The sequence below is a fragment of the Mastacembelus armatus genome, unplaced genomic scaffold, assembly GCF_900324485.2.
Source record: "Mastacembelus armatus unplaced genomic scaffold, fMasArm1.2, whole genome shotgun sequence".
Classification (NCBI taxonomy): domain Eukaryota; kingdom Metazoa; phylum Chordata; class Actinopteri; order Synbranchiformes; family Mastacembelidae; genus Mastacembelus; species Mastacembelus armatus.
This window is the reverse complement of record NW_022872896.1, coordinates 1-20,353: the sequence shown is the minus strand read 5'-3', so window position 1 is coordinate 20,353 and position 20,353 is coordinate 1. Positions and strand designations below refer to the sequence as shown.

Genomic DNA, 20,353 nt, shown 5'->3' with positions numbered 1-20,353 from the left:
CCCCAGCTTTCCACATTGGTCGCACCAGTACGGCTTCTCTCCAGCGTGAATACGCTGATGTCTTTTGAGATTGCCTAACACTGTGAAGGCTTTTCCACACTGGTCACAGTTGTATGGCTTCTGGCCAGAGTGAATACGATGATGTGTTTTCAGGTGGCCTAAATATGAGAAGGATTTTCCACACAGGTCACAGATGTACGTTTTCTTTGCAGAGTAATATGCTGATTCGTCTCTAAACTCCTCAATGTTATGAAGGTCTTGGTGACTCTCTTTCTTCTTTTCTATTTGTAAAAAAGAAGAAGAAAAAAGTAAAATGAAGAGAAGATATGAAATAACATGATAGAACGATCTAAAACCATAAATGACATTTATGAAAACTGTTTCCTTGAAGTTCCATTTCATTCCAAAGTTGTAAAGTTGTGTTGTGTCTCATCCACATATTTTGTCATTTATTTTTTAAACTATTTTTCTTAAAATGTCTGCTTGCCTCACCTCAATAGCTTTTCTTAGTATTAACATTACTTTTAACTTTTTATCATCTTTCATTTGTAAACAGAGGACACAACTCTCTGAAGAACAGCGCCATATTTAAAGTACTAACTTAAATTTGAAATTAAACAATGTCTCTTAAGTCTAAATAAACTCTCTCTTTTTTTCTCTTTTTTTAAAATTTTCTGGTGATGATCACTTTTAAGTTAGACCAAGTTTTACGACTCAGTGCCGCACAGAACCTGGTCTGTCAACCACCACAAGAACACTGACCAACATAAGAGTGAGTACACCAGCTTGGTGACAAAGACACACACTGAGTCTGCAGCTTAGATGAGTCTTGGAACTCCAACCGACTTCACTCTGAGGCCCCAATGACTTCCGAAGGAGACTTTCTTGCCCTGCTTGCATAGTAACGTCAGCAAGATCCAGGTGATGTCTTGCAGCTAAGTACTCTGTGGTGTACAGCTGATGTCTCAAACTGCAAAAATATAGAAATATTTTTCCCCAAATCTTCCTTTAAACTGTAGAACTTAGTACCAAACTCTAACATGATGTAATGAATTTCAACCATTGCTACTGACAAGTTCAGTCCATAAATTCCATGAATCTATTCCATTGTTCCATTGTTATTGCACATCAAAGAAGTGGACCAGCAAGGCCGCGGGGGAACTTCAGGACTTCCTGATAGACAGATGGCAGTTCGTGAGGCTGGGAAAGCATGTCTCTGACTCCCAGACCATCAACACTGGATCCCCCCAAGGCTGTGTCCTTTCTCCTCTGCTATTCTCCCTGTACACCAACGGCTGCACATCTGCTCACCAGCCTGTCAAACTCCTGAAGTTTGCAGAAGACACCACCCTCATCAACCTCATCTCTGACGGGGACGAGTCGGCCTACAGGAGGGAGATGGACCGTCTGGTGTCATGGTGCAGCACCAACAACCTGGAGCTCAACTCCCTCAAAACAGTGGAGATGATTGTGGACATCAGGAAGGACCCAGCCCTCCTCCACCCCCTCATCCTCTGTGATACTCCGGTGACCTCTGTTGAGTCCTTCCGCTTCCTGGGCACCACCATCACCCAGGAGCTCAAATGGGAGCAGAACATCAGCTGCCTCACCAAGAAGGCTCAGCAGAGGATCTACTTCCTGCGGCAGCTGAAGAAGTTTCACCTCTCTTCAAAGATGCTGGTGAACCTCTCTACACTGCCATCATCAAATCCATCCTGACATCCTCCATCACGGTCTGGTTTGCTGCAGCTACAGCTAAAGACAAGGCCAAACTGCAGTGTGTCATCCACGTTGCAGAGAAGGTGATCGGCTGCATCTCCCATCCCTCCAGGAACTGTACATCTCCAGGACCCGGAGACATGCAACAAAGATCACAGCCGACCCCTCTCATCCCAGACAAGAACTCTTCCAGTCCCTCCCCTCTGGCAAAAGACTCCAGTCCATCAGGACCAGGACCTCATGCCACAAGAACAGTTTCTTCCCCACTGTGGTCAGCCTGCTGAACAGAACCCCAGTTACCCCTACGTGACCCCCTACAGTCCGTCTCTTTTCACTTTAACACTCTTAAAGTGCACTACACTTCACGCACTCTTCACTTTTCTGTATATACATAGTATTTATTTTATTTTATTTTTATTTTTATTTTGTATTCCTTATTCTTGTTTCTAGTTTATTATAAAACTATGTACATACTCCATACTTGTGTATATGCTTGCTTCAGAGACCAAAACAAATTCCTTATACTGTAAAGTGTTCTTTGCTGTACCTGGCAATAAAACCAATTCTGATTCTGATTCTGTTCATCATGTATCATTTTAATCAGTGTTCTTTCCCATGTCCTCTTTTCCTGTGTACCTATGGAAATAAGTGGAAATACAGAGTAGCATAAGTAGCATATCAGAGTAGCAACACTCATCCTTAGTAAACTGGCTGGGTAATGGCTCAGACCTACTTCTAAGCTGTTTTATTCAGGACTGGGTGAAACCAGGAACCAGTGCACCCACCTTCTCATTTCCCTCTACACCTACATGAGCTGGAACCCAACTGGGGTTTATGGAATTTTTCACGACATGACGTAAAAACGCAACACGCAACCTTTGGATGAGGAGTCAGACACACAACCACTGTGCTAGACAGCCTGCTGCTATGTAGTCCTTCTTTACTTTAAATCTGTGAGACCAAACAGGACATACTACAGATGTGCATGCTCCTAATGATCTGTACACCACCGGTAACTTCTACAGACTCCTATGATAATAGCCGCAAGTTATTCCATTTTAAAGATCACTGTGAATTTCCCTGTGGTTAGTACACCACACTTTTGATGTTTTAACATCCTAATAAGGAAGCAAAGACCTTGACCCTGATGTGAGTTGAACACACAACCTTCTGATCTGGAGTCAGACACAACTTAAACAAAACGAATTGATTTATACAGTTTTATTTCTATTGTTCATTCTTCTCTGTCCTTTCCTACTTCATTTTACTTTTCTTTGCTCTGTTTCAGTCTTCCCTCTTTTTTCTTTTAACGCAGATTTAATTCCTTCAGTTCTTCCTTCCTGCTAAAAACTTCCTTCACTACACTGTCTCCTTGTATATTAGTGTGACACTTCTTTGTTTAACAATTTTCTTCCCATGTGCCAAGACAGACACTGTTGAACTGTTGCTAGAGAGATAGACCACAGGTGTGTTTGGCTACTAGTCACAAATGTTATTGTCTGGGTAATGCTGTCATTACCTTTTCCTAACCAGGTCACATGACAGCTGTTCAGTAATCTATCACCATGTCTTTCATCAGAGGTGGAGTCACATACTGTCATGTGAATCTCCTAGAGAAAGGAAAGCCAGTCCTGGTCACTGAGATACACATCACTCCTTGTTTCCCCAATGGTCCCTGCCCTTCAGGTTTAACTTGATTGTCTGAACACACCTGAATCAGATGATCATCAGTGGTTAAGCGTAAGGCAGGGATAGTTGGAAAACAAGTAGGCCAGTGGATTTCAAGGACATCGCTGTACAAACTTTTTCTGCTCTAGAGAAAACGTTGATGTTTGACGTTGATGTAACAGTGGGACATTTCCTGCTATGCTTGAAAAATCAGTGGGTTTTAATCCCAGGTAGTGACATAATTTCTCACATTCTCTATCAAACCTCTCTATCAAAGTCTCTTCGTGGCTCAGCACCACATTACATCTCTGACATGTTGATGTCATATGAACCATCTCAAACTCTGAGAACATCAGGGACAGGCCTTCTGTTCATGCCCAGAGTCCGGACTAAACAGGGAGATTTCAGTTCTATGCAGCTAAAACCCGGAATAGTCTTCCTGATGATGTTAGACAAGCCTCATCTCTGGCAATGTTTAAGTCCAAGCACATGCCTAGCTTAGCGTGGCATATGACATATGACAATAGAAAGTGTTTTATCTAGAGTGAGGTGCGCTCTTTCCCCTAAAATAAAGGGGCATGAGTGCACCAAGTTCATCTTCCACTATTTGCTGTTTCTTATTTAGATTTTTGCCTATGTGCTTTTAACTTGTCTTTAATTTCTGTAAAACACAAAACATAAAGTAGTTCATTCAGTGGTTGAAAAGATATACAGTGGGTACTGAAAGTATTCAGACCCCTTTAAATTTTTCACTCTTTGTGTCATTGCAGCCATTTGCCAAAATCAAAAAAGTTCATTTTATTTCTCATTAATGTACACTCAGCACCCCGTCTTGACAGAAAAAAACAGAAATGTAGAAATTTTTGCAAATTTATTAAAAAAGAAAAACTGAAATATCACATGGTCATAAGTATTCAGACCCTGTGCTCAGTATTGAGTAGAAGCACCCTTTTGAGCTAGTACAGCCATGAGTCTTCTTGGGAATGATGCAACAGGTTTTTCACACCTGGATTTGGGGATCCTCTGCCATTCTTCCTTGCAGATCCTCTCCAGTTCTGTCAGGTTGGATGGTGAACGTTGGTGGACAGCCATTTTCAGGTCTCTCCAGAGATGCTCAATTGGGTTTAGGTCAGGGCTCTGGCTGGGCCAGTCAAGAATGGTCACAGAGTTGTTCCGAAGCCACTCCTTTGTTATTTTAGCTGTGTGCTTAGGGTCATTGTCCTGTTGAAAGGTGAACCTTCGGCCTAGTCTGAGGTCCTGAGCACTCTGGAAGAGGTTTTCTTCCAGGATATCTCTGTACTTGGCCACATTCATCTTTCCTTCAATTGCAACCAGTTGTCCTGTCCCTGCAGCTGAAAAACACCCCCACAACATGATGCTCCCACCACCATGTTTCACTGTAGGGATTGTATTGGGCAGGTGATGAGCAGTGCCTGGTTTTCTCCACACATACCGCTTAGAATTAACGTCAAAAAGTTCAATCTTGGTCTCATCAGACCAGAGAATCTTATTTCTCATAGTCTGGGAGTCCTTCATGTGTTTTTTGGCAAACTCTATGCAGGCTTTCATGTGTCTTGCACTGAGGAGAGGTCTCCGTCGGGCCACTCTGCCATAAAGCCCCGACTGGGGGAGAGCTGCAGTGATAGTTGACTTTGTGGAACTTTCTCCCATCTCCCTACTGCATCTCTGGAGCTCAGCCACAGTGATCTTTGGGTTCTTCTTTACCTTTCACACCAAGGCTCTTTTCCCACTATTGCTCAGTTTGGCTGGACGCCCAGGTCTATGAAGAGTTCTGGTCGTCCCAAACTTTTTCCATTTGAGAATTATGGAGGCCACTGTGCTCTTAGGAACCTTGAGTGCTGCAGAAATTCTTTTGTAACCTTGGCCAGATCTGTGCCTTGCCACAATTCTGTCTCTGAGCTCCCTGGGCAGTTCCTTCGACCTCATGATTCTGATTTGCTCTGACATGCACTGTGAGCTGTAAGGTCTTATATAGACAGGTGTGTGCCTTTCCTAATCAAGTCCAATCAGTTTAATTAAACACAGCTGGACTCCAATGAAGGAGCAGAACCATCTCAAGGAGGATCAGAAGAAATGGAGCAGCATGTGAGTTAAATATGAGTGTCACTGCAAAGGGTCTGAATACTTATGACCATGTGATATTTCAGTTTTTCTTTTTTAATAAATTTGCAAAAATTTCTACATTTCTGTTTTTTTCTGTCAAGATGGGGTGCTGAGTGTACATTAATGAGAAATAAAATGAACTTTTTTGATTTTGGCAAATAGCTGCAATGCCAACCAAAATTACCCCAAGAGTGCAGTGACGACTCATCCAAGAAGTCACAAAAGACCCCACAACAACATCCAAAGAACTGCAGGCCTCACTTGCCTCTGCACTGGCTTCCTGTCACTCAGAGAATAGACTTTAAAACAGCACTGCTTGTGTATAGGTTTCTTCGTGGCTCAGCACCACATAACATCTCTGACATGTTGATGCTTCACCTGCCTTAACTTGATTTTAGGTCAGTGTAGCAGGATTCCTCTGTTTCTTGGTATTTTATTGTCATATTCATATAATTATTTCATCATCCCATATGACACACAACCAAAAGAGAAAACAAATGTTGCGCTTATCCTTTCAAATGTCAGTGGGAGGGCGGTTGCTGGAGCCAATCTCAGCCAACCTGGGCAGGAGGTGAGGTACAACAAGGAACATTCACCACTCTTATCATGGGCTAAACTATAGAGATAGTCCATTGTGCCAAGAAAATGTGGTTGTCACGTGTCAAAATTCAGAAAAGAACACATGCTTCAAAAATGCCACCTCAGAAAATGAGGTCAGAGAAGAGGAGTAAGGCAAAGGCAAAGGCAAATTTATTTGTATAGCACCTTTCATACACTACGCAATTCAAAGTGCTTTACAAGGCATATAATTACATTAAAAGCATTAAAAGCATTGAAAAGAGCATTTAAAAATAAAGACATTTAACATAAAATAAATTTAAATCAAGTAAAGTAAATTTAAAATAAAACATAAAAGCACATTTAGAAAACAAAGATAACAATTATTCAAAGGCAGCAGTAAACAAAAGAGTTTTCAGTCCAGATTTGAATGAGCTGACAGTTTGAGCAGACCTCAGGTGCTCAGGAAGTTTGTTCCACAAGTGAGGAGCATAGTAACTAAATGCTGTGAGTAACACACACTGAAGGTGCCTTTGGCTTCGTCCTCTACACATAACTCTCATCAGCTGCTCTCTGTGCTTTTCAGAGAGTGTACTGGCTACTATGTGTGAGAATCCATGGGTTATCATTATCGATGGTTATTACCAGCCATTCCAGAACCTGGGTACTCACTTTGTTGTCGTGCCTCCCATCAGGCTGACCAGTAGGCTCTACTTGTAGTGGTCCACTACATCCCCCTCCTGGCCCTAGATGGTGATGGGCTCCACAGGTGTCCTCCTCCTGAAGTCCATGATGAGCTCCTTCATCTTGTCCACGTTCAGGAGCAGGTGGTTAGGTTGAGACCACTCCACAAAGTCTCTGATCAGTGTCCCGCACTCCAACTCCTTTCAGGATCACTGACATGAGCTTCTCTGAGGAGGCTGAGCAGGGATAGATAGAAGCACAGCTCACACTGCCTAGTTTTTGAAAGACAGTAGCCACCAACATCTCCATCTCCAGCGTGCGCTGGGGCGGTTTGCAACCGAGTGTGAAGCGGCTGGGATGAGAATCAGCACCTCCAAGTCCGAGGCCATGGTACTCAACCGGAAAAAGGTGGTTTGCCATCTCCAGGCCAGGGGAGAGATCCTGCCTGTGCTGGAGGAGTTTAAGTATCTCGGGGTCTTGTTCACGAGTGAGGGAAGGACGGAACGTGAGATTGACAGACGGATCGGGGCATCGGCAGCAGTAATGCGGTCGGTGTACCGGTCCGTTGTGGTGAAGAAGGAGCTGAGCCGTAAGGCGAGGCTCTCGATTTACCGGTCAATCTACATTCCTACTCTCACCTATGGTCATGACCTCTGGGTCATGACCGAAAGAACAAGATCGCGGATACAAGCGGCTGAAATGAGCTTCCTCCGCAGGGTGGCCGGGCGCTCCCTTAGAGATAGGGTGAGGAGCTCGGTCACCCGGGAGGAGCTCAGGAGTAGAACCACTGCTCCTCCACATCGTGAGGAGTCAGTTGAGGTGGCTCGGGCATCTGTTTCGGATGCCTCCTGGGCGCCTTCCTGGGGAGGTGTTCCGGGCATGTCCCACCGGGAGGAGGCCCCGGGGAAGACCCAGGACACGCTGGAGGGACTATGTCTCCCGGCTGGCCTGGGAACGCCTCGGTGTCCCCCCGGAAGAGCTGGAGGAAGTGTCCAGGGAGAAGGAAGTCTGGGTATCCCTGATTCGGCTACTGCCCCCACGATCCGGCCCCGGATAAGCGGTAGAAGATGGATGGATGGAGTAGCCACCAACCACATTCGCGAGGACATTGGTTGCAGGTTGTATTGATGCAGGGTTTCAGCTAAGCCTTGAGTAATTCAGCACATCAAATGGATCTCCAAAGAGGTTGGGTCACAGCTACTTTGGTGAGCTCAGGCTGAGTTTTCTGAGATGAAGATACAGCAGTCAATGCATAAACTTTGTTTCTGCCCATTTTTGAACCAGGGACCTTTCGCCAGTTAATTGGGTGTGTTCAATAAAGAGAAGAGAAATTAGACTTGTTAGTGTGTTATCAGCTTAAGCATATTGTGTTTGTTTACTGTTGTGATCAGATCCATTCCATGGCAAACTAACGGAGAAAACCAGTTAATTCCTCTATACTACACAAATGCAATACATGCCATACTTCCAATTTCAATGTTCTGAAGCAGAGATCAAACTTTTGTGGTTTTAATCTCACATATATAATCTTTGAACACCAAATAATAGTTTTCATTAGGCAGATAGGATTCAAACCCATGCATGCAGAGCACAACAGATTAGTAGTCCATCACCTTAACCACTCAGTCACGTTGTCATGTTATTGAAAATGCTGAAAGTAGATGATCTGTGCAGAATTCCCAGAAGAATTTCCAGCTGACCTTCATGAGGTTGGCATGTATCAAAGAACCCACCCAGGACCATTATTGTGCCAAACCACTTCACTAGTCTCCTTTTGATTTCCCACTGACTGTCTAAACAATGTACAATACATATCAATGCAAGTTCAGATAATGAATCCGTTTGTTATTGAATGTTTACATATTGTGTTGACATTTGTAAGAAATGTTAAGTTTAAAATATGTTTTACTAGTATTATTGTTTGTATCAGTCATTTTGTATGATTGTACTAAGTTTGCTCCTTCTCAGAATTTCAACTTCCAACACGAAATTCAGTTCTCATATCTGACTTTCTTCCCAGAATTGTGACTTTTTCCTCAGAATTCCTGGAGAAATATCATAGTGCCCATAATTCTCTTCTGTAAAGCTTTGAATCTAACTGAATAGATAAACATGCTGCCATGGCAAAGTGTGACAGCCTTGGTGGAGCTCAAACCACCATTGTTTCAGGTAGTAAACAAAGTCTCTAATTACTTGCTTCACATAGACAGTCCTGAAATCATAAGAGATCTGGTTTTATTTTTAAGCCCCGCCCACCCAGTATTTATTCAGCGTTCCAGCTATACAGTAATTCAATACATCAAATGAAGTTACAAAGAGTTTGGGTCACAGCTCAGGTTGAGTTTTCTGAGACTGAGATGTAACAGTGACCAAAAGATCCATATACCTACCTGGTTTCTAACCAGGGACCTTTCATGGGTGAGGCAAATGTAATGACGACTACACTATGGGCGGAACAACGGTGCAGAGTACCCGGCCTTTTTGGAGTCTCTCGGGGGGGTGCTGAAAGGTGCTCCTACCGGGGACTCCATAATTCTGTTGGGGGGCTTCAACGCTCACATGGGCAGCGACAGTGAAACCTGGAGGGGCGTGATTGGGAGGAACGGCCTCCCCGATATGAACCCGAGTGGTGTTCTGTTTCTGGACTTCTGTGCTAGTCACAGTTTGCCCATAACGAACACCATGTTCAAGCATAAGGGTGTCCATCAGTGCACATGGCACCAGGACACCCTAGGCCGGAGGCCAATGATCGACTTTGTGGTCGTGTCATCTGACCGTCGGCCAGATGTCTTGGACACTCGGGTGAAGAGAGGGGCAGAGCTGTCAACTGATCACCACCTAGTGGTGAGTTGGATCCGCTGGCGGAGGAGGAAGCGGGACAGACCAAACGTACTGTGAGGGTCTGTTGGGAATGTTTGGCCGAACCCACTGTCAGAGAACTCACACCTCCGAGAGAGCTTCTACCAGATCCCGGGGGAGGCTGGGGACATTGAGTCTGAATGGACCATGTTTTCCACCTCCATTGTCGATGCAGTGGCTAGGAGCTGTGGCCGTAAGGTTTCGGGTGCCTGTCGTGGCGGCAATCCCCGAACCCGGTGGTGGACACCGGAGGTAAGGGATGCCGTCAAGCTGAAGAAGGAGTCCTACCGAGCTTGGTTGGCTTGTGGGACTCCCGAAGCAGCTGACAGGTACCGCAGGGCCAAGTGTGCTGCAGCCCAGGCGGTGACGGCGGCAAAAATTCGGGTATGGGAAGAGTTCAGTGAGGCCATGAAGAAGGACTACCTGTCGGCCCCAAAGAAATTCTGGCAAACCGTCCGGCGCCTCAGGAGGGGGAAGCAGTGCTCAACCAACACCGTTTACAGTGGAAGTGGGGAGCTGCTGACCTCGACTGGGGATATTATCGGACGGTGGAAGGAATACTTAGAGGATCTCCTCAATCCCGTCAACACGTCTTAAGCAGGGACCGGGGATTCGGAGGCTGAACCATCCATCACCCAAGCCGAAGTCACTGAGGTAGTTCGGCAGCTCCTCGGTGGCAAAGCACCAGGGGTGGGTGAAATCTGCCCCGAGTACCTTAAGTCTCTGGATGTTGTTGGGCTGTCATGGCTGACACGCCTGTGCAACATCGCGTGGCGTTCGGGGACAGTACCCCTGGATTGGCAGACCGGTGTGGTGGTTCCTCTTTTTAAGAACGGGGACCGGAGGGTGTGTTTCAACTACAGAGGGATCACACTCCTCAGCCTCCCGGGGAAGGTCTATGCCAGGGTGCTGGATAGGAGGATCTGGCCGGTGGTCGAACCTCGGATCCAGGAGGAACAATGCGGTTTCCGTCCTGCGCATGGAACACTGGAGTAAGTGGTCCGGGGACCTTTGCTGAGGGCTATCCAGTCTCTGTATAAACGGAGCAGGAGCTTGGTTCGCATTTTCCGGTAGTAAGTCAGACCTGTTCCCAGTGCACGTTGGACTCTGTTCATTACTTTTATGGACAGAATTTCTAGGCGCAGCCAGGGGCTGGAGGGAGTCCAGTTCGGGGACCACAGGATTTGATGATGTTGTCCTGTTGGCTCCATTGAGCCAGGATCTCCAGCGTGCGCTGGGGCGGTTTGCAACCGAGTGTGAAGCGGCTGGGATGAGAATCAGCAGCTCCACCACCTTGGTACTCAACCGGAAAAAGGTGGCTTGCCATCTCCAGGCCAGGGGAGAGATCCTGCCTCAAGTGGAGGAGTTTAAGTATCTCGGGGTCTTGTTCACGAGTGAGGGAAGGACGGAACGCGAGATTGACAGACGGATCGGGGCATCGGCAGCAGTAATACGGTCGGTGTACCAGTCCGTTGTGGTGAAGAAGGAGCTGAGCTGTAAGGCGAGGCTCTCGATTTACCGGTCAATCTACATTCCTACTCTCACCTATGGTCATGAGCTCTGGGTCATGACCGAAAGAACGAGATCGCGGATACAATGAGAGTGGATCATTTTTTTACACATTGTTTGTAGCACCTCCCTCTAACATCAACATCTTTTCAGGAGCAGCACATTCTCTCTTGTCTTGCTTTCAAAAGACACACACACACAGGATACATATTCACCACATGCATGGCTTAGATTCCTGAGATAATACACAACAGCTCATCTTTACATTTCAGTGTCTGTCGTGTTTTGCATCATTCAAACATCATTTATCCTATTTTTTGCTTCTATTCTCCGTTTTGAAATTACAGGATTTCACACTTAAAGTAGGAAATGAATCCCAGTCTCCATCAAAACCCTGAGCTTAGTCTCCCACCCATCCACCATAACAACCACCTTTTCCCAACAGAGAAGTAAAACAGCCTGTGAGATCAGAGGAGGTTGGTTTGCAGGACAGTGTGGTCACAGAGAATGCAGCATTTGTTGATGTCTACCCTCTGTACCAACGCCGGTTTGTACTAACCAGAAAGCGGTGGTTTCTCTGTAGAACCATTAGTTAATTCTCATCATTACCGGCTTCTTTATTTCGAGGGTCAGGGGCTCTGAAGCCAATCCAGACTGACATTGTAATGAAACTTTATGGTTACAATTTCCAACAGGGTGTTTTGTGTCAGAGTAAAATTTGGTGCAGACATAATAGACATGCTGAGGGACATATGATGTAAATGTCAGTCTAACAGCCCACACAGTGACTTATTTACAGCCTTTAAAACATCTGATTTGTTATTTGTTTAATCCTTCACCAACTAATCTGTGTTGGTTCTTGAAGGAAGTGAAACACATCATATGAACCCTCAGTGTTTGCTTTACAGTGACACCATGGACATGGTTGTCCTCATAGTTTAAGTCTGAAAACACTATATAGCCACAGTCACACAAGCACTCATCAGAGTGGAGCTCTCACTTCCATAAATACACTTTGTTTCCAAATGAAATATTCAATTCATACTCCAATGTGAATATAAATACCTTCTTGCATATATATCACACGTCTACAAATGTAAATAATGTACACAAAACTTTACTATTGTCACACATCATTGATTTACACACCATGATATTGTAACAGTTACTCAAACAATGATAACACTCTCATCAAGACCCAGTCACAAACTGCTGACACTTAACAACGGTTACTAAGGGGGCCTGGACAAATTTTGACATGTCCTGACATTTGTGCTTTTTTCAGTGTTTTTTAAACATATTAATGTCTAAAGTCTAACAACACTGTAATCAGCACAAAATTGGCTACAATAATATGTGAGCTTCAAGTTTATACATTATTGTGTTTTTGAGAAAAAAGTGTTTATGCATGGCTAGTGAAAAACTACAATTTTTTACTCACTGAAATAAGACCATAAAACACAAACAGAACATTGGTTCACAAGACTTTGGAGACCAGCATGTTGTAGGCTAAAGTGTTTACTTCAGAGTGCTGTGAATGCCATCTTGTTCACACATTCACAGTAAACAATACACTGATTTAAATTTTCTAAGACACTTTTTGTCCAGAAAGGCCATATGCAAGAGGGTGTGTCTGAGGATGAATAGTCATGTGATTTACCTGAGAACACAAAAGACGCACTGAACGTCCAGACAAAGGCGCGCATAATAAGCCTTTCAGTCAATGTAGATGGGACGGATTAGTGCTGTACAATACAACACAATGAGGAGCAAACGATCCTCATTTGAGTTAAAATCAGTGTTTTTACTCTGAGGACAAGCTAAACTATTTGTCTCTGTGTGGAATGTAAGGAGCGCCGCTTCACGTGCGTAACGCGCCATCATCCAAACACGCCGAAAAAGTGAGTAAATTCTATGATGAAGTTTGATATTTTGTGTCATTTCTCGGGGGCGTGCACATATTTACCTGGTTCACCTGAGATTATTTACATGTGAACAGTGGACAGTGTACAAGGCGGGACCGCATTACCTGTAATGAGGTGAGACGGGAAAAAACGGACTTCTCCTGACGTTCATACGGATTAAATAAAAAGTGATGATTTGTTTTTGACTTGAATTGTTTCACTCAAAAGAAAACATTTCAAGCTTTCTAGCCATATAATTCTTATTTTTATGAGCCAAGTATTCGCTGAGATTCTGGTTGTTTTATTTACGCGTCTGTGAAGAGAAATGGCAGAGACAGAAAAGTCCGAGAGCGCACCCTGTCGGCTTTCTTTATTTAAAAAAAGCACAACGTTTTGTTGTTATTATGGTGGTATACCACTAAAACTAGACCCTTTACAGATTTGAATGATATACTTCTTTTATCTGTACGATCAGAATTGACGGAGTAATTTCAGTTTGTTTCGGCCTTATCAGAAAAAGATGCGTCAAAACGCGCCGGCGCGTGCGTCGACCCCAGAGGGTTAAAGAGGAGAACCAGGACCCAGGTTTCGTCTTCCAGGATCACTACAAACATGAAATTAAAGAACAGAGTCAGGACAAGGATTTTATCGACTATGACCACTACATCATTATGAAGGAGGAGAACGAGGACCCGGGTTTTATCGACCACGAGTACTACAAGAGCGAAATAAAAGAAGAGAACCAGGATCCAGGTTTTGTTGACCAGGACCACAACATAGTCACAGTTAAAGAGGAGGATCAGGATTCGGATTGTACCGAACCTAACGAATACAAATACGGAATAAAGGAGGACGACCAGGATCAAGATTTCATCACACCAGAACACCCGATCAACGAGCCCGACTCGTCCTTTGGTCCCAGCGATCAGCAGGTCAGTGTTCAGGACTTGATAGATAGAAAACTGAGGTCAAGCCAGTCTGACAGGTGTTTATTTATTTGAGTAATGTTTTTCTTTAAAGTTTATCTTTCAAATCATTGTTTTCACGAGTTTACAGCAGGACAGACAGACAGACAAAATAAAGTATTTACTCTTTCTAAAGAGTATGAATAAATAATAAATAAATAGTTTATGTTAAAATATACCTTTATTTCAATCCAGAGTATTAAAATTTTCATTTTCGTTATGGGACGTCCCATACTATATACATACCTCATATGAAACCTTTTTACTGCAGCATTTTGGTGAAATGTGCCATTATCCTACTTCGGAGAGCTATAAAGACCCCATTTCTCATAAGTAGAAAAAAAAAATAATGTTATTTCTATTTTTAATTTAAGTCTGGAAGAGTCTTAAAATCCAGTCTTTATCTTTATGTATTTCCGATTGTGTGTTTTCCTGGTTTCACCCAGTCCTGAATAAAACAGCTTAGGAGTAGGTCTGAGCCATTACCCAGCCGGTTTACTAAGGATGAGTGTTGCTACTCTGATATGCTGCTTATGTTACTCTGTACTTTATCTGACCAGTACTTTATCAGTTTGGCATTTCAAGTCCACCATTGGATTTTTTTTCTTTGGAGTGTTTATAGGGAGATTCTAGTGTGTCCATTAAAATTGTGACATTGCTGAATCGAGTGACTTAAATCATTTGCCTCAGAGTGTTATGGGAAGCTGTCATGTCATTGGTGTGGTGGGTGAAGGGATGAGGCCCAAATGCAGGACACAGAGAGTTCTTTTATTTCTTTCCTGGATCAACCAGGGCTCAGGCACAGACAAATTCTAAGAACAAATGCCACTCGGCGTAGAAATAAAAACTTTCTCCCCCTCTGATACGAACCAACATAGGTGCGTACAAACATTAATGCTCCAACACCGAACAAAGAAGAACAGGGGATATATAGAGACTCAAAACAAAGGCTGACTAAACACAGGTGAAACAAATTCTAATAATGAACATAAAGCTATCTATGACTGGCACAGAAAACCCCACATCATGACAGAAGCTTTCAAAATAAGTCATAATTTATTAGTGGTAAAGTTTTTATTTTGAATGTAGTGATTTGGTCAGTTTGCACCAACTTGACAGTTTATTATAATTTTATTATTTCATATATGCAGGGGCGGTTCTAGGATTTCTTTCTGGGGGGGGGTAAAACGTTTTAAAATGCCCTATGACAGTCCTTGATTTTACAGGTTAATAATAACCAGTAGGGTAAAATATAAATAATGAATGGTTAACACTTTATTTTACACTACACTTGACAGTGTATTTACCTTAAAGTGGTAAGCTGTTACCTAGGACTGTTAATTTACACAAAATAAGGAGGTCAGAGTTTGTGCGTGTAGTGGGCAGAGCCGGGAGAGAGTTCAGCTTCCTGACAGCCTGGTGGATGAAGCTGTCCTTCAGTCGCCTGGTCCTGGCCCGGAGACTCCTCAGCCTCCTCCCTGATGAGAGCAGACTAAAGAAGCTGTGTGACGGGTGGGTGGGATCACTGGCAATGCTGATGGCTTTGCGGGTGTGACGGGTGCTGTAGGTGTCCTGGAGGGAGGGGAGAGAGACACCAATGATCTTCTCAGGTGCTCTCACTATGTGTTGAAGTGTCTTGCGGCAGGATGTGGGTGGTGCATGCGCCATACCGCACAGTGACCCTCCTGGACTAGCTAGAAATGCATTGTGTTTGAGCTAAAAACATTGACTTTTTAGAGATAAAAGGTTTTTACAGAACAGCAACACTACAAATATATGATAAGCTTAAACAATCTGATGCATTGCTGTAGATTAAACTACCTAACAGCATATGAAGTGCAGTAAAATTAACCCAACACTAAACATCTATAGCAGTAAAATGACAGTTATTTGAGTAGAATAAATACATCTTACCATTTAAGTATTGTGTTCAAAAAATTAAAAAAAAATTGAGCATGTGTGCACAAAACCTGTCATCCTGTTGCCTGCAAAATTGTAACTGCCTGAAAAAAATTCTAGGGGAAACACTGAGAATAAGATCTGCCAACACACTGTCATAATTTTTTTTGAGGATGGGCTTGGGCATGTTGGGGTATATAGCTCTATTAGACTGCTGTGGTGTAATGTTACAGAAATCTTCTACTAACTAGTTTAGACTACAGTAACAGATAGTATAACCCAACTCAACACCTCACAAAATACAACTTGCCCCACTGGTCTGAGAAGGGAGCCGTGCTACTGTAAAGGAATGAAATCCACACGTGTCTCTTAAGATACATACTACTCATTTGTCTGCTGGTTTCCCAGTTAACGACACTACTCCTTCAAAAAGGAAGGGTTTGGAACAGTCATCAGTCAGATTGGTGGGCGGGGCTACTCCAAAGCAAACACCTTGTGAATGGTGGTTTTGAGTCGGTTGAGAGTGATCTATTTTTTTCTCATAGCTACAAATTCAGCAATTATGTGTCCCATTTTGTGACAGTCAAAGCTCGGTCACTCCATGAAGTCGGCATTTTAGCAGCAGAGGCAGTAGAGAAGCAACTGTAGATTTCTGAGAAATGTTGTGAATTAGCACCAGCAACCACGACCATGTACATATCTGCACACAGGTTTGCTTTTAGTTTAGAGGGACTACAATTGTGGTTTATTACTTTATATATAATAATAATTTCATTTGGAATACCAGGCTTTTCTCAGGTGAGCCACAATAAAAATGATGAACAATTATTAAAACGAAATCTCAAATCTGAAGGAGGGGATCATACTAAATAGAGACTTATATACTCTTATAAACAAAACGCATAACAAAAAGTTACTAGGTTTGTAAATCTAAATACATTTATTTACATAGGTACACAGGAAAAGAGGACATGGGAAAGAACACTGATTAAACTGATACATGATGAACAATGGAATAGATTCATGGAATTTATGGACTGAACTTGTCAGTAACAATGATTCAAATTTGTTACATCATGTTAGAGTTTGGTACTAATTTCTATAGTTTAAAGGAAGATTTGGGAAAAAAATATTTCTATGTTTTTGCAGTTTGAGACATCAGCTGTTCACCACAGAGTAATTAGCTGCAAGCCATTACCTGGAGCTTGCTGAGGTTACTGTGCAACCAGGGCAAGAAAGTCTGCTTTGGAAGCCATTTGGTCCTCAGAGTGGAATCAGCCAGAGTTCCAAGACTTGTCGCTAAGCTGCAGGCTGAGAGAGTGTCTTTGTCACCAAGCTGGTATACTCAGTCTTACGTTGGTCAATTTTCTCAATCTTTGGTGGTTGACAGACCAGGGTATGTGCTGGGTCGTAAAACTTGGTCTAACTTAAAAATAATCCTTACCAGATTTTTCAGTGGCTGTTTCTGAAAACCAAATTTGGGTAAAAGAAAAATTAATTGAGACCTAAGAGACATTCTTTAATTTCAAACTTAAGCTAGTGCTTTAAATATGGCGCTGCACTTCAGAGAGTTGTGTCCTCTGTTTACAAATGAAAGATGATAAAAAGTGAAAAGTAATGTTAATACTAAGAAAAGCTATTGAGGTGAGGCAAGCATACATTTTAAGAAAAATAGTTTAAAAAATAAATGACAAAATATGTGGATGAGACATAACACAACTTTACAACTTTGGAATGAAATAGAACTCCAAGGAAACACAGTTTTCATGATGTTCATGTTTCATAGACATGTTGTAAATGTCATTTATGTTCTATCATGTTATTTCATGTCTTCTCTCCATTTTGCTTTTTTACAAATAGAAAAGAAGAAAGGGAGTCAACAAGACCTTCACAACATTGCAAAGTTCAGAGATTAATCAACATGTTCACACTGCAAAGAAAACATACAGCTGTGATCAGTGTGGAAAAGCCTTCTCACAGTTATGCAACCTGAAAAGACACCAGCGTATTCACTCTGGAGAGAAGCCATACAATTGTGACCAATGTGGAAAAGCCTTCTCACAGTTATGCAACCTGAAAAGACACCAGCGTATTCACTCTGGACAGAAGCCGTACGGCTGTGACCACTGTGGAAAAGCCTTCACATTGTTGGGCTCCCTGAAAAGTCATCAGCATGTTCACTCTGGAGAGAAGCCGTACAGCTGTGACCAGTGTGGAAAAGCCTTCACATTGTTAGGTTCCCTCAAATGTCATCAGCGTATTCACTCTGGACAGAAGCTGTACAGCTGTGACCAATGTGGAAAAACCTTCACATTGTTAGGCTCCCTCAAAAGACATCAGCATATTCATTCTGGACAGAACCTGTTCTGGTGCGACCAGTGTGGAAAAGCCTTCTCCCAACTAGGCCACTTGAAAACACATCAGCGTATTCACTCTGGACAGAAGCCGTACTGGTGTGACCAGTGTGGAAAAGCCTTCACATTGTTAGGCTCTCTCAAAAGACATAAGCGTATTCACTCTGGAGAGAAGCCATACTGGTGTGACCAATGCGGAAAAGCCTTCTCACATTCAGGCTCCTTGAAAACACATCAGCATATTCACTCTGGACAGAAGCCGTTCTGGTGCAACCAGTGTGGCAAAGCCTTCTCCCACTTAGGCCACCTGAATAGACATCAGCATATTCACTCTGGACAGAAGCCGTACTGGTGTGACCAGTGTGGAAAAGCCTTCACAGTGTTAGGTTCCCTCAAAACACATCAGCGTATTCACTCTGGAGAGAAGCCATACTGGTGTGAGCAATGTGGAAAAACTTTCATTAAGTCAAGTGCTCTAACAGCCCATCAGCGCATTCACACGAAGAAGAAATGTTGAAACTGACCATTGTGGTTGAAGTCTATATCAGAAAGCCTAAGGACCCACCAATACATTACACTGCTGTAAACAGAACATGTCCGCAAGACCAAAACCCTTGAAAATGTCCAGCATTTTGATAGTCAAGGGCCTCTTAATTGCTGATGGAAACTGTGGGAGATAGATCTAAGACTCGCTTTTGTCTTTGCTTCTCTATTGCTATGAAATAGCGGCTGTGGCTTAGGAGGTGGAGCAGGTCAATCATGAACCAATGTTGGTGATTCAATCCCTGGCTTCACTAGTCCACATATTTTAGTGTCTTTGGGCAACAAAACCCAACCCAAGTTGCCTCTGGTGGTAGTTCCATTGAAGTGTGTGAGCGGATGGACGAATGCGCAAAGTGTAAAAGTGCTTTGAGTGGACTTGAATATAGAAAAACACTACAATGTAGTGAAATTAAATATATATGTATTGAACATTAATGTGTTTATTATGTCAATAAACTATCTTCATAATTTTGGATCACCAGATTCTTTGATGGCGGATCAACCAGTCAATTAGTGAGTACTACAGGATGTAAGTCTACAGTCATAGTGAGAGTTCGCCTATTCAGTGACGTATTTACTGTGTGAAATAACATAAATGATGCCAGTCACAGATGCCTTTTTAAGATTTATTCAACTATTTACATGGTAGATACATGCTATTTACATAGGGGGAAACAGAGGGAGAACTTAGAATCAGATGAATTAACAAATAAAACATTGTAACAGTATAACCCTAGGTTATATGCAGTGGTGAAAAAGAAATCTTGAAATCAATTCATGTTCTGTGTTTGAGTCTGAGGTCTGAACAGCAGTTTAGGAGGAAGCTGTAAGTATCTACGGAGACCACCTGAGATCAGTGTGAGACAACCAGCACAGCCAGGGGTTACTTGTCTGACCTCGGGTTTACTGAGGTTCAGTCTGTTCCACTGGGGGCTGGTCGAACTGCAGTTTGCCGGCAGGTTTCCAGGAGAGACGTAGGCGGTCCCTGAAGTCTTCGGCTGCAGGCCTGGAGTTCGTTCATCACCTTTTGGCGCTCTCTGTCTGGCCGCCTCAGGGCTGTCCCATAGTTTTTTGATGTGAGATGGTCAGTTGGAGGTGAGCTGTTGGCTACAGGACAGCCACACACAGGGAGGATATCTTTGGGTCTCTCCTCCACATGGGCAGTAAAAGCAGTCCCTACCTCACTGTTCTGTAGGTGCCTTTCGTCACTCTCTGTCTGGTCGCTGCAGGGCTGTCCCTTCGAGTTTTTTGATGTGAGATGGTCAACTGGAGGTGAGCTCTTGGCTACAGGACAGCCACAAGCCACATACAGGGAGGATATCTTTGGGTCTCTCCTCCACATGGGCAGTAAAAGCCGTCCCTACCTCACTGTTCTGTAGGTGCTCTCTTTCTTAGGGTCTTTCTTCTCAGAGCGAGAGGGTCTTGAGGAGTCTGCAAATCTGTAAATATCCAACAACTCTCTCTACAAAAACTAGGTGTGTCTTTCTGTTTGTCTTTTTTTGTCTTGCCACACTGGGCAGGGAATCCATCTGGTTAGTAATTCATTGTGCTTAACATGATATGGTTG

At 43.3% G+C, this 20,353-nt stretch overlaps 1 protein-coding gene across 1 annotated transcript; it reads left to right on the top strand.

The window, feature by feature from the left end:
* The first annotated feature begins 13,583 nt into the window (after nucleotides 1–13,583).
* Nucleotides 13,584–19,215, top strand: LOC113140249 (zinc finger protein 501-like). Its single transcript, XM_026324043.1, has 2 exons — nucleotides 13,584–13,957; nucleotides 17,750–19,215. The coding sequence occupies exons 1-2, from the start codon at nucleotides 13,697–13,699 to the stop codon at nucleotides 18,758–18,760; spliced, it is 1,272 nt and encodes a 423-aa protein (XP_026179828.1). The 5' UTR covers nucleotides 13,584–13,696; the 3' UTR covers nucleotides 18,761–19,215.
* Nucleotides 19,216–20,353: the final 1,138 nt, after the last annotated feature.